General features: G+C 36.0%; 2 protein-coding genes across 4 annotated transcripts; one reads left to right on the top strand and one right to left on the bottom strand.

Moving 5' to 3' along the window:
* The first annotated feature begins 3,459 nt into the window (after positions 1–3,459).
* LOC131680994 (cytochrome c oxidase subunit 5B, mitochondrial-like) lies at positions 3,460–5,076 on the top strand. Its single transcript, XM_058961701.1, has 4 exons — positions 3,460–3,666; positions 4,008–4,181; positions 4,558–4,601; positions 4,666–5,076. Exons 1-4 carry the CDS (start codon positions 3,588–3,590, stop codon positions 4,726–4,728), a joined length of 360 nt encoding a protein of 119 aa, XP_058817684.1. The 5' UTR covers positions 3,460–3,587; the 3' UTR covers positions 4,729–5,076.
* A 7,577-nt stretch (positions 5,077–12,653) lies between these two features.
* Positions 12,654–13,935, bottom strand: LOC131680981 (uncharacterized). 3 transcript variants are annotated; one of them, XM_058961691.1, is made up of 3 exons: positions 13,667–13,935; positions 13,387–13,617; positions 12,654–13,328 (listed from the first exon to the last, which is right to left on the bottom strand). In XM_058961691.1, exons 2-3 carry the CDS (start codon positions 13,592–13,594, stop codon positions 12,946–12,948), a joined length of 591 nt encoding a protein of 196 aa, XP_058817674.1. In that variant the 5' UTR covers positions 13,595–13,617; positions 13,667–13,935; the 3' UTR covers positions 12,654–12,945. The 3 variants fall into 3 exon arrangements, with proteins under 3 accessions (XP_058817674.1, XP_058817672.1, XP_058817671.1); XM_058961689.1 differs by having other exon boundaries at positions 13,387–13,612; XM_058961688.1 differs by having other exon boundaries at positions 13,387–13,595; positions 13,667–13,934.
* Between the last annotated feature and the right edge of the window lie 206 nt (positions 13,936–14,141).

The raw sequence follows: 14,141 nt of genomic DNA, 5'->3' as shown, positions 1-14,141 counted from the left end.
AGTAAATTAAGAGAAACCATCAAAATAAAAGTTTGTTTACAAATCTTATTCGCCCTTTTGCAAATTTAGTATGGAAATGACAACAACCCAGTTAAACTCATTCCGGAACCGGTTCGGATTTCTGAATGGAGTCATTATGGATTCCAAATCAAATGCAACAACCGATTCCGACTCAGAATCGGTTGTAGCATTTGATATGGAATCCATACTCACTCCATTCAGGATTCCGAATCAAATTCCGAATGGTTTGACCGGGTTACACTGACGGGCGTTTCGATCGGCCAGCAATCGCTATACGGGACTTGCGTGCAAACTTGGATACAATGGTGACTCACGCATGCGAACCTGTATGCGATGGTGATTTTCAACGTATTTTCATTTAAATGTTTACACAGTTTTTTCGGGAAAGTTTGTTCCAGCTTATTATATGTCTGTTCTCTGTGATAAAACTGTGTTTTATAAATCAGTTTCTATATATTGACCACATCCATCTGCTCCGAAAGTCCCGGACGTAACAAGCTCCTAAAATAATTTTACATCAGTTCCTCAGAGACAACTATAGAGTCAAAATTCCAAAAACGGCCCACCTAAAATTGGCAAATTTATAATTTCAATGGTAGATCTATTTTTCGGTAGTATGGACTTTTTTCCATGTTGTGACAATTTCCAAAGAAATAATCGAAATTGAAACTTTTCAGATCGGAGAAATCACGATGAATCTGCATCTCTTGATGATTTATTACTGATTTAATCATTAAAATCGATCAATTGGGCCACATGTAATAAATTTTTGAAACCAAATGGGCTAAAAACTTCAAATAGTAATGTTTTCCTCAAATTTTTTGTTTTGACCCATCTGGTTTTGATTTTGCAATGGAAAATACTACAGGGTCCGACACTCGAAGTGTAACCAATTAGGTCATTAAATGAAGAATTAAATTCTCTTTTTATTTCATAAACCGACAGAGCTTATCTTTCTAAGCATAACAATATACATGTTCAACCTTTAAAACTTCATGATATTTAATTGATTTAAAAAAAATTGAACACATCTTCGTTTGACACCATCAATCTTCCTTGAAAGTTTTGACAGTTATCCCAACAAATGGATAGGGATCAAGGTAGTTCAATGGAAAGTGTGGTCGTGATATTTCAATTTTATAAGATAAATTGTTTTGCGCACAAAAAAGTGAAAAAAGTTTGATTACGTATCCTCAACGTCAGGTAGATCAGATAAAATCCAAAACAGCATATGACTTAATGGCACAATTTCAAAGGCCATAAATTCGGTTTGAAATATTATTTTTATTTACTTCAAGCCAATACCCGGTCAAACCATTCGGAATTTGATTCGGAATCCTGAATGGAGTCAGCATGGATTCCAAATCATTCGAGCCACCATGGCATCACCAAATCACCGCAAAATTTGCTTATGGGTTCAATATAAGGGAGCTGTCAAGTTGTACTCGGACTGAACTTAACTGCTTTCAGAAATTATAAACAGTCTAATGTGACTTGACGTATCTAACTACATAAATTTCAAGACGACGATTATGACGGTGTACGATACAGTCTAGAAATCAAAATGACGTACCAATTTCTTTTCTCAGTTTTTACATGATACATGCATAAAACGTGTACAAATGTTACGTTACATAAAAAATGTGTGGCAAACAATGTTATATGTAAAATCGATGCTGGAATTTCTCCAGTATTTTTGAAAAAACACAGAAAAAAAATATTGGTAAAAATAAGAGTTTTTCACTCTTAGCAAAAAACAACCAACGCATACTCTTAGTTTGAAAATAAAACTTTTATTTTAATTACTATTCTTCATTAGCTTAAATAGAAAACTTTTATTTTGATTATTATTGTTGATTAATTTAAAAGTTTTACTTTCAACCTAATAGTAGGCGTTGGTTGTTTTTTGCTAAGAGTGGATTACTCTTACTTTTACCAAATTTTTTTTTTCTGTGTGTAGGATTTAAAAATTTCCTCTACAAACTTAAAACCCGTTTTTCTCGGTTTCCACCAAATGTTACATATGTCCATTTAAAAAGTACTCGAGAAATGAATGTAATTATGTTTATATATGAAGAGTGTAAACTTTATATACATACATACTGAATAACTATTATGATACAAATAAAGTGCGAATACATTCAAACACATTTTAAACATTTCAAAGCCATTGCCAAAGCCAAAGATTGTCTAGTCTCTCATTTTATATGCAAATATATGGTATATGCAAAGTCTGAACATTATAAACTTATCGACTAGTTTTTTCTTATTATCGTGATATTCGTCATACATATTAATTTTGAATAACGTCAGTAATTGTGCCATTTGTGCGACAATATTGCTATAACCCATCAACTGCATTTCGATATATCCTCTCTACCCGGATAGAATATTACAATAGTATTTACCCTCCAAACAATCATAAAACAATAAATATTATAGTTATTATTATCAATAAATTATTATAGTTTCAACATTGTTCGATGCCAAGTTCTTACAGAAGATTTACAATAAAATTTCATGTAACAATAAATTTCACTGTTCAGCAAAATACTGATACAGTGCATTCACATTAAATTTTACTGTTTTCGAGAAAAAAAATGTATGGAGAAAAATTGATTTTTCAATGTTAAGATACATAACCACCCCCCTTTTTCACTGTAAAAGTCTATTTTACATTGAAATTTACTGTAAAAACGTTAAAGTTGATTGTTTTTGTATTGTAGCATAACACTAATGTGGTTTTCGTTTGAAGCGAAACTGAGTCAGTTCCTAACCCCAACTGCTGTCAAAATGTATGAACTGACAGCAGTTGGGGTTAGAACCTGACTCAGTTTCAGGTTCAAGCGAAATCGCCATAAAACTTACTGTAAATTATTGTAAAATTACTGTACTGTCACAGTGAAAATCATCCCAGTTAAGCTCAGCCGGAAATGAACCGGAATTCTGGCTGGTTCCAGTTCGTATACCGGCTCCAGTGACACAACCGATTCTAGTTAGAATCGGTTGTGTCACTGGAGCCCGTGTACGAACTGGAACCAGCCAGAATTCCAGTTCAATTCCGGCTGAGCTTTACTGGGATGGTTTTGTTACTGTACATTTCTATTCTCTCAGTTACGTGAATCAATGCTTTTTCAAGTTGCATGATTGAGTATTTTGCGAAATATTTCTCAAAAGAAATTCGTCAAGCGTTCATTAAAACAACAAGTCACTTGCTGTTTACACAAAGCTCCTGGTTGCCAAAACTAGCAGACAAAATAACTTGGTAAACCCTGCACTGCAGCCAAATCCACTGGTTTTCTCTCCGCGTGTCTTTTTATTCAAAACATCGTCTTTGGTCTTTGCGTACCACCAGATTTACTTTTAACATATTCGCGCGTCTCGACATCTAAAATCGTCTCTGCTCTTTCTAGCCCACTCACGGTCACTCACAATTCTTTCTGTCAAAATCACAGAGTGCCGTTCAGGGGCTGTGCAGTACTACTAGTGCGAATAAACTTACTTTTTCAAGCCTCGCCGCTTCCGAAGATTGTAGACGGGTTCTAAAATAGAAAAAATCTTTTACGATGGCTTCTTTGTGCGGAAGATTAGTGCTGAACGCTGCCAAACGCAATGTTTCCTACACATCAGTGAGATTCTGCAAGAGTAAGTATCCAAAAAAATCGTTTCCAGAAACACTCGTGGTTGCACAACCATTTTTGTTCGCCTGTGACAGCCCAAAGATTTTCTTTACCCATCACCGCTTACGTAATGGCAGATTTAGATATCTTTACCGTAGGTTTCGTCCTGCTGGGCGAAACTCCACTGAGGAACTTTAACGTGATTTGACCTCGTAAGATCGTGAATATGTGTGATGGTTTACTTCCATTCTATTGTAGATCGATAATGTCTATCTCATACATAGCGGATCATGGGAGTAGAACGCCCAAGCTGTCAGTCGATCAGATGATCAATACTGTTTTGATTACACTCTCGAATTGTTTCAGTGATGAACGACCCAATCGAACATGCGACCGGTCTCGAAAAGCGTGAACTACTGGCCCATCAAGCCGGCGATACCGATCCCTTCGATATGCGAGTGTTCAAGCGCGGACCTGGAACCAAAGACAAGCCGAACATGATTCCATCGGCATTCGAGTCGCGTCTGGTTGGATGCATCTGTGAGTATTGTCCAATGAGTTAGTTTTGGAAAGGAGTTTACCGATTGATAAATATTTAATGGGGTTCCAGTTTATATAACACATACCTAGCTAAATAGTAAGAAATTGAGTATTTGCTGATATCCCAATGCCGCATTGCAGCTCAATTTTTATTAAATAGGGTATGTAGTCACACTTGGATTGACCAACGCTTCCTGTAGAATCTAAAAAGCATCGATGCGTATTACCCCCCGACTGCTTTTTTGAATTTTGTAAGGACAAAAATGCGTTTAGAAACAAAATTTAAGCTTTAAAATTTGCCAAAAAATATAATTGTGATACATTATTTTTACATAGTAAAAATTTGGCCAATAACATACACTCTTCATGACCACAGGTGAGGAAGACCAAACCTACGTTCAGTGGATGTGGCTGCACCAGGTAATTATAATGTTGTTTTACTATTTATATCTAAAACTTTAAACATTTTCTTATATATTTCAAGGGCAATCCTAAGCGTTGTGAATGCGGACACTGGTTCAAGCTGGTCGAGAAGGCCCCCATCTAAGAACGAACGATTAATAAAAAAATGTAATTGTAGAGCCAACACGCGTATGTTAAAAAGGAGAAAAAATTAAATACAGAAGATTAACGAAAAAGCAACAGATTACATTTTTCTCATGGCTACGGAAACATGCAAAAATATACTTAATATTATTCATATTGTGTGGCACCCATTTCGTTGTTTGCCCAGATAATAACATGTTCGCAAGAGCACTGTTGCAAGACGAAATGCCTGTCCGCAGTGTGGTTTTTTTTAAATTACTGTCTGTTGAAAGAGCACAGTGCAACTAGTGGATTGGTTTTAGTGTCATAGTTTGATTAATAAAATACAACACCATATAATTTTAACCTACCTCGAGCTGGTCGTCATCTGTTCTTAAACGGACGAAAGAAACCCACTATCAGTAGCACAGCAAAAGATAAAACTTGTTTGGTTCACTCTTTTTGAAAACAAGTTATAATTCTTAATTTGCTACTAATTCACTGCCCATAACAGCATAAGAGTCCCATGTTGAAAAACAGCAAGCAGAGAAAAACGCTGTTCAAGATTGTCCCATCCATTGAGCCAAATGGATGGGACAACCATGTTTTGGTATTTTTTTTTTCATATTTTCTGAACAAACCCGGTTATCTTATTTATGCAGTGTGATTCAGTGGTGATACAGAATACAATCCAACGGATAACTCCTTTTCGACAAAAATCCACATGGGACTCTTATGCGTTTATGGGCAGTTCAGTGCTAAAAAGCGTGCGCGATTGCTACTACGAGGAGTAAACTGCCTATGATCGCAAGTGGCTTACGATTATGGGCAGTAAAGATGTGGGCTAAATTTTCTTTTCCATGAAATTCTACTCTGCAGTGAAAAAAATCGGCAAAACAAGATTGCTTATAAAAATGTTCTTTAGCAAATTGGGGAATTAAATTCTGTATTTCGACCCTCAAAATTCCATCAAAGACCTTGGTACAAAATCTCGGATAACACGGGAGACGTGCCAACCGTACCATTTTTCCTAAATTTTTAGTATCAAATCTTAGTTTATAAATCACGAGGTAGTAAGTTAGAATGTGTTTGCACTGATTTTTTTTTTTTTTTTTGAAAATTCGTAATTTTGGAAATTTTTCATGAGAGGGGTTAAGCTATATCTGTTCAATTTCAAGAAATAATTTCTTCCTTTCACTTAGAATTTGGCATATCTATGGTGGCTGATGAGACTTTAATCCGGCCATTTTTTGGCAATGAAGGCAGACTTCAAGAAAAACATGAATTTGGATTGAAACCAAATACAATTTCGAATCAAATAATCGATAATAAAGGGTGTTTAATCATGTTTTTTAATCATAATGGAATAGGTATAATTCACAAACAATCGTTTACGACAATTCGTTTTTGGTTTATTTTGGTAGCGTATGACTTGCCATTTAATGTTTAAAATAATTTTAGGTCAATTTCGACCGCGACTACGATTTGCGAAACCCATTTCGTCGGCACAATTTTGGTCATTTTTTCGAGGACGCACTCAATAAGAGGACTACACCCTCGAAAAGATATTGTCATTATATGCGACTTAGACTATGGCTCTTTACCACACTGGGTTAAGAACAATAGCACGAGATATCATATCCTTGAGTTTCAGCTCTCTGTTCATAGGTTCATCTATGTATGGAGAACAAAAAATCCGGATAAGCAATTGCATTACTGCAGGGTCGTTACATATCAAATGATATAAAGTTCCGTAATCAGATACACAAAGATCACACGAATAATACTCAGCACGCTGAATAGTAGCCATGTGATAATTGAATTTGCAATGTCCAGTCATTGCCCTGATTAGAATACTGTAATTGTACTTGGAAAGTGCAACAAATTCTTTGATATTTTCGGACTCACATCCGGCAGAAAAATTTTTGGTGGACGCAAGGTTGCAAGCCACTCCAATAGTTAGCATGTTCGAATGCAGCTCAAGAGCTCTTATGCTTTATCCTATTTATCGACATAAACGCCATGCAAGATTTCTTGATTTTGAATTGATGTGAACTGTCCAAGTTAGTTGTGAGTCAAACAACTGCACCGCACAAGCTGTGGCAAAAAGACAGTTGAATACTACATCGTCAGACAAATATTCACCATTAGCAGTTCTGATCGAACTGACATGAAAGTCTATAGATTTCGAAAGCAACTTATTTGATCTGCTAGTCTCGTTGAGACTTGAGACACTTGTGCAAAGTCTTTTTCAACCACTTCGCTCAGAGGATCGAAGGGCATTTCTTTATGCTTTGCGGGCCAAATTAAATGCCTCCGATCCGTCCCTTCGTCTGCGATTCCAAACTCTTGTGGGTATGTTAGGTGTGAGCCAGTTTGAGAGCTCATGCGTAATTCTGTTAGAGTAGAGGGTTGCATCTGACACCTTTTCTCTGCCAAATCAGGCAAATTTTGGGCGATTTCCTTCATGGAGTATATGTAGATTCATGCCGCGTAAGTATTCCATCAATTCAGTGCGTCTCAAATCTGAGCTGGACATTTGCATCACTACCGATTATGAGAGGAAACTGCCACGGTATGATACAACCCTTTTGAAATCATGCATCAAATATGCCGAACAATAGACATAAACAACAAAAAGGAACTAACTATTCAAAGGTACATATACTGTTTTTGTGCATGTTATCGCTATAGTAGATTGTATGTCGTTTCCCGGAATACCATTTCCCGGAAAACCATTTCCCGGAATGCCATTTCCCGAAAAACCATTTCCCGGAATGTCCCATTTCCCGGAATACTATTTCCCGGAATGTATCATTTCCCGGAATACCATTTCCCGGAACGTACTTTTTCTCGGCAATTTGTTATACTATTGAAACTTTGAGAACATTTGCATTTAGAACTATGTTGCTACTCAAATATTGGTTTGGTTCCCTTCACAGCTTGTCTTTGCTCGCTGATCGTGTTAATGAATTTGAAAAACTAATTCTCATGCATATGTAATTTTATTTGAAATCATTATCAATCAATCGAAGGTCCAGAAAATAGCTTATGCTGAAAAGAAGGCGATATCAAAGAAGGTCGTAATTTAATTTAAAATTAATAGCATTTCAAAAATATGCTACGAAAATTTTAAAGAAGGCAAATCCACTTCATTGTATTTATTGTATTTGTATCAATGGAATTCTAAAATCATTTCCATTGATTTGTTATTGTTCCAAAGAACGCTTATTCACATTCAAATTTTTAATACGAAGTGAAATGTAAAATAACTGAAGGCGTTTTCAATGCACTGTTACTGTAAACAAATATTAGTGAGAATAAAAATCAATGAAAGTCGAAGAGTATTTTCAGAGAAACTTCATATAGATTAAAATATCATTCTACACAAAATTCCAAAGAAAATGCATATTTATAAGGCAGCATCTCAAATACATTCACAATCTATAAAATTTCAAAAGTTCTAGGAATATTTATGACTAAATTTTAGAAAATGTTTTTATCAATTGAAAACCTGCCTGATTGCTCGGAATAGTTTGAGAAAGCGGTAATTATGTTTGATGCTCCGAAAGAGGTCATGTTGGAATTTGTATCTGCCATTTCCACAAAGGTTTCAGCGCGGCCAGTTATCGGTTCTATCGGTAGAGCATACATGTGGTCATGGTCCGGATCTGGACGATAATTATTATCCTCCCTCTCGAGTTGTGTAGCAGCATCTACAAAAAAAATTACTGTATGATCGTTTACATGCACATAAATAATTCTACTTACCCAGCAACAGCTGAAAACCAATCATTTTTCCGCAGTTTTATCAAAAAATGAAAATTTTTAACTCGCGTTCACAATGGCGAAAGTTGATTTGATGCAAACCAGTTTTTTTGCTATTTACTTTCGTCGTTTTATTGTGTGCGTATCTGCGCCATCCGCGTTGCCAGTCAATTTGAGAGATACGGCAGTTCGAAATCAAAAGAGTTTAACCGCTATAATTATTAACAAGGAAGTTTCGTCGTTTTGTAAAAATAATTCAGAACACTTTAAATTATCGATTACCACAATTGAATGAAATTAGTAGGTTTAATACAATGTTTGAAATTACCTGCAATAAAAATCCGCTTTGTTTACAATTTGGCGTCCATTTTAAAAAGTACTCGAGAAATGTTTTTATTTTTTCGTTACCTTTTACCTAATCTTCGTGAAAATCAATCAACGTATTCAGGGCATTTTTAGAGTACTGTGATTGGTTATCATAAAAATGTTACCAACGGTGTGGAAAACACTGCCTTTTCAATTTCAAAGATGGCCGCATTTCGAGGCGTTCTAAATTTATCGTTACGAATTTACACTATCTCCTGTAATGTTTAACCTAGCGTCAAAAACAATTTTTTTTTTCGATTCCTTAGAACAATAGCAAATGACTTACGTAGGATTTTTTTCCGCTATTTTAATTTTACGCGAAACGCTGAAAATATCATTAAAATCAGCACCCCATCATTTATAGAATATCTATCCGTCTTTCAATTTCATTGCTTTCGTTTCTCTTAGTCTTAAATTTGCTGAAAATGGCCAAGAAAATCGATACAGACATCACTTATTAACTGAAATCCTACGTGCGTCGCTGGAGGAAATAATTTAAATTTCAAAGCTCGTGGTTTGAAGTGGATTTGAAAAAAACGCGTTTAAAGTTTTTAGTACGCTTGGAGTTTACCTACAACCGATAGGACAGAGTTAATAATATATACAATTAGGTATTCTGTTCGCCTTCCATTTTCTGTTATATCATTTTATTTCAGTAACAAAATTGCCAAATTTTAAAAATTCTGCGGCGGTGTATTATGCTTTTCACCGAAGATTACCACGCAAAGAAATCGATTCAAAATAGTAAAAGAATTGAAAATATACCATTTTAACTGAATCCGCAAAATTTGGAACAAATATGAGGCAAAATATAGGGCCTGTTAGTCAGGAATTAGACGGTCATGAATTTATGGAATTTATTCACCCCTTCACTAGCTGCGGTGGGAAAATTGGAAAGTATTTGCTTCTATTTTGGTACCCATTTAATTCATTGATATCCCATCCATTTGAATGCTTTTCATTCCCCATTCGATTTTTTTAAATCCTTCCAAGTTTCTTTTTGGTTCAAAACCAAAAGTCGCTCGTAAACTGTTCATATAATCACAGAGAACAGACGTCCATCTTCAGCATTCAACTTGTGTAAAATCTCTAACGGTTTCGTAGGTAGTTGGGATATCCAAACCAGGTGCGCTACTGTCGTCATGTTTTTTTGTGGCTTAGTTCGACAGAATTGACAACGGTTATTCCTCTACCCAGTCAAACTAATCCGGAACCGGTTCAGACTTCCAGTATGCATTCCAGCTCAAATGCATGAACCGATAGAGTCGGAATCGGTTGTTTTCTTTGAGCAAGATTCCATACTGAATCCATTCAGGATGTCGAACCGGTTCCGGAATGGATTTGACGGATAATTGGGATAGATTGGTGTGGCGGCGCCAGTGTTTATCGTATATTAATTCAAATGTTTACACACGTTTTTTAAATATTTTTGTTCGATCATGGATGTCTGTTCTCTGTGATATAATGATCAATTTAAATAATTTTTCCTAACATCGCGGTATCGAAAAGATTAAATCTTTAGAATGACAGTTTTGCAATCCTGTTGCCATTTTGTTTTTTTACCACAATAACCACTCAAGATCAAAAAAATTTGAAATTATTTTCAAACAACTTTTCATGTTCTAAGATAGGCAAAATATCCTAGAACACAATTAGCTGCATAACAGGCCTTCTAAAAATAAGTTTGGTCGGTCAGGTACGAGTTTTTTTTTATTTTCCGGGAAATGGTACTCCGCGAAATGGTTTTTTCGGGAAATAATACATTCTGGGAAATAGTTTTCCGGGAAATGATACATTCCGGGAAATAGTTTTCCGGGAAGTGGTATTCCGGGGAATGGTATATCGGAAAATGACGTACAACCCTATAGTATGTATACATAGGCAGCTGAAGGAACCGCCCAAGGGACCATTCATAAATTATGTAACGCAAAAATTGCACAAAATTGACTCCCCCTCTTTCCGTGTAACAAATTGTCACAAATTTCTCTATCACCCCTCTCATATTATGCAACAAAATGTCTCAAAAAATTATTGACAAAAATATTGAACGTGTAAGGGCCGCTTAACACAACACTGTGGCCAATATGTCGGTATTGTACCACCAAAATAAAAAAAGAAAATGTTCTCGCTTGATGATGGTCTAGTTTACGGTTTTCCCTAGGATAGGATCCGCCAGCTCTGTCTTCTGTTTTTGAACCAATTCTGAACCAGCTCGTGATTGGACGAAAGTGACATAGGCAAACCTTCGGCTTGGAAACTAAAAGTACCAAAGGGCTGCTTGGAAGTGTTGTCATATTGTGATATCAAACATAAAACGACGATTGTTAACCGTGTTGATTTTTTTGTTTTCTCGAGATACCGCTTTCTTTCTATAACATCCGTCTGTAATTATGAAGTGCAGGCATTATTTGGCAGACGAAATCAAACATATTATCCAGAACTGAAATTCCCGAGAGATCCGGTAGCGCGGTTATCGTGGATTCTGTTCTGTGTGCGGAGTAATGCGGAAATGCCTCTTTTCGAAATCAACAGGCTGTGTAGCGTAAGTATGAAAATATTTTGAACATCATGTAAAAATTGTCTTTGTTCCAGTACCGAGTAAATTGGAAGTACTGAGCAAACAGGGAGAAAGTTATCCCGGAAGTCGCTTCTTGTTCTTCCTTTGGTATTATCGATACAGTTGAATTGTACAGTTTTCAACTGAATCGATCATCGGTGTAAATAGGAGAGTGTATTTTCTACTGCTGTTTTCTCCGAAACAATCACATGTAAAAACCTATACATTCCTCCAAAACAAAAATTAAACCTTGCAGAAAAGTAGTTTTAGAATATTTAAAATAAATCCGAACAGAGAAAATTATTCTTGTGACAGAGGTTGCTTGACTCAGAAAGCAACTTACAAAAATGAAGAGGCGTGAAGATATTTTTTCGTAATGTCCAACAACGAATATATATTATTTTGTTTTGCTGTATTCCGATGGAAAAAACGTTATGATCGTTTAAATGCGGATATAAAGACTAAATCTTTGATTTTTCCATGAAATTGGTACATAATATAGAATATTTTAATCAGAACAAATATACGACCGAAACAAAACAAATATTTTGGCAACATTGGTCGAGTGGGGGTATGTCGTTTTCAACAGGGATTAGTAAAATATAAGAAGAAGCCAGCTGGCGGATCCTATCCTAGGGTTTTCCGTACAACAGTACGTCACCTAAATACCTATACACATTATTCATTTAGAGACCTGCTTGTGGAATTTAAAGCAGTGTCCGATTCAGTAAACAAACAGTGCAATCCGACAGAGCAATATCATACAACGCTGAATGAACCGAAATCAATCGTCAATCAATGCAGAGATGCCAGGTACTTTTTTCAAATGTCTGCAATACTAATTTTAAAAGTCTGGGAAGAACAAAAAATGTCAGGAAAGCTAGTGTAACCAATAGCCTTTATATTCAAAAATCTGCAAATATCTGCAACAAAACTAAAAAATCTGCAAATATCTACAACCAAACTAGAAAATCTGCAAATATCTGCGTCATCGAAAAAATCTGCAGCTTAAATTAAAAGTCTGCGAATTTGCAGACTTGTCTGCAAATCTGGCATCTCTGAATCAATGACATTTAAGGAACTGAAGTAGGCAATGCACTCTCTCTAGTTTCTTGTTCATAATACCTCTGGACCGGCATGCAGGATGGAAATTTGCCAAGATTGTAACAGAAATGCAATTGTTCATGATACGCAAACTAGGCTTGGCATGATCGGTCAAGATAAGTTGTCTGACTGAAAATATAAAACGCAATGAATATTTTTCATAAATTGGTTGTATTGGAATAATTCTTCAAACAATTATAAATAAACAAGTATATGAGGAAAAATATTCAAATAAGAAACTGACAGTCGACGAAAGAAAAATAAACGAATTACATTTAGAGTACAGATATTGTTTTTGTTCTTTTAATATGCCGTGTGCTAAACTGAGCTCCGTTTGTCTCATAGATTAAACTACCCTGCTACAATTACAAGCAGAGTAACTTTGCTGGAGTAATTTTTGCGGTTTACTACAGTCCATCTGTTCTAATAAGCATTGCCTTAACTTTAAAAAGTAGAACTACTCGAACCTGCTAAACTAGATCCCGACGAGGACGGCGATGAGCCGTAATTCTGCTGCTGCTGCTGAATCAACTGCTGCCGTTCCCTGTCATTTTTCGCCAGTCTTTCCTTTGCTTCGGCTAAATATTTCATAATTTCACGTTTAGTGATTTCGGCTGCCTCGTCACTCATGCGGCTCAACACCAACTCGAGGTCATCGAAAAATTCTGCGTTCTCCGATCGGAACTTTATGTCCTGTGTTAGTTTGTCGGATATCATCGCCAGCCGGTTGTAGAATATCATTTTAACGGCCCCACGCGTTCGTGGTCGGGATCGGATGTCCTTGATGATTGAGTTTATAGAACCGTCTTCTTCGTCAGGATCGGTTTCTGAATGGTTTGAAAATAATTATAGCTTCTATAGCGTGTCAATTAGTTCCACACTCACCATTACTAGTGTCTTCTGGAGTGTCGTCAATTGGTTCGTTTGGTTCCCTTAAGCAATAGATCAGCTCATCGTTTTCATCATTTGCGGCACAAAGATGATCCATCAGAGTACGAATGCGTGCCAGACGGACTGTGGTTTCCCAAATTTGAAACGTATTGGTCGAGATATTGTTAATGCGCTCCCCTGTCCGGAACCTTTGCTGATCCATCCTGTGAGACACGCCAAACTATCCTATAAATTCACTATCCACATAATTAAATAAGCATTAACTACAAATTACCTTTTAACTTTTTCTACTGAACACCGAAAACGATAGGAGGAGCTAGGCTCTAGAAAAGGGCACAGGCAGGTGAAATGTTCACCTATTTACAGAAAGGAAAAGTTGTCTAATGCAGTGCAGTTTGTTTCTATCACAGTAAGAACTAAAACGATGTTAAAATTAATTATGCTAAATGCAAGTCTAATGATTATATTTTGGAAATTCTGAGATTAATGATGTTCATAAATCTCAGAAACCAAAAAGTAAACAGTTTATCAAAACGATAAACGCAAGACGTTATCGTGACACATATCTGACATTTTGAAAGTTACCGTTTTTCGACCGCTGGAATGGATTCAAAAGTGTTAAGTTTACCATCTGGGATGCTCATTTCGTTAAGTTAGTTTATAGAGGGCGCATGCCGCTGGTATAGCACTTTCACATAAATAAGAACCATAAATGAATAATTTGGATTATTGTTTTTCCACAATTTGTC

The sequence above is a fragment of the Topomyia yanbarensis genome, chromosome 2 (assembly GCF_030247195.1).
Source record: "Topomyia yanbarensis strain Yona2022 chromosome 2, ASM3024719v1, whole genome shotgun sequence".
In the NCBI taxonomy this organism is placed as follows: Eukaryota; Metazoa; Arthropoda; class Insecta; order Diptera; family Culicidae; genus Topomyia; species Topomyia yanbarensis.
Note: the sequence above shows the minus strand (reverse complement) of the source record. Positions and strands in the feature narration are given on the sequence as shown.

Bases quoted from the DNA above. Each gene is read 5' to 3' on its own strand.
- LOC131680994 (XM_058961701.1), top strand. From the start codon at position 3,588: ATGGCTTCTTTGTGCGGAAGATTAGTGCTGAACGCTGCCAAACGCAAT. The intron at 3,667-4,007 runs GTAAGTATCCAA...GAATTGTTTCAG, and splicing joins ATCAGTGAGATTCTGCAAGA to TGATGAACGACCCAATCGAA. The intron at 4,182-4,557 runs GTGAGTATTGTC...TCATGACCACAG, and splicing joins GCGTCTGGTTGGATGCATCT to GTGAGGAAGACCAAACCTAC.
- LOC131680981 (XM_058961691.1), bottom strand. From the start codon at position 13,594: ATGGATCAGCAAAGGTTCCGGACAGGGGAGCGCATTAACAATATCTCG. The intron at 13,329-13,386 runs GTGAGTGTGGAA...CAAACCATTCAG, and splicing joins TCCAGAAGACACTAGTAATG to AAACCGATCCTGACGAAGAA.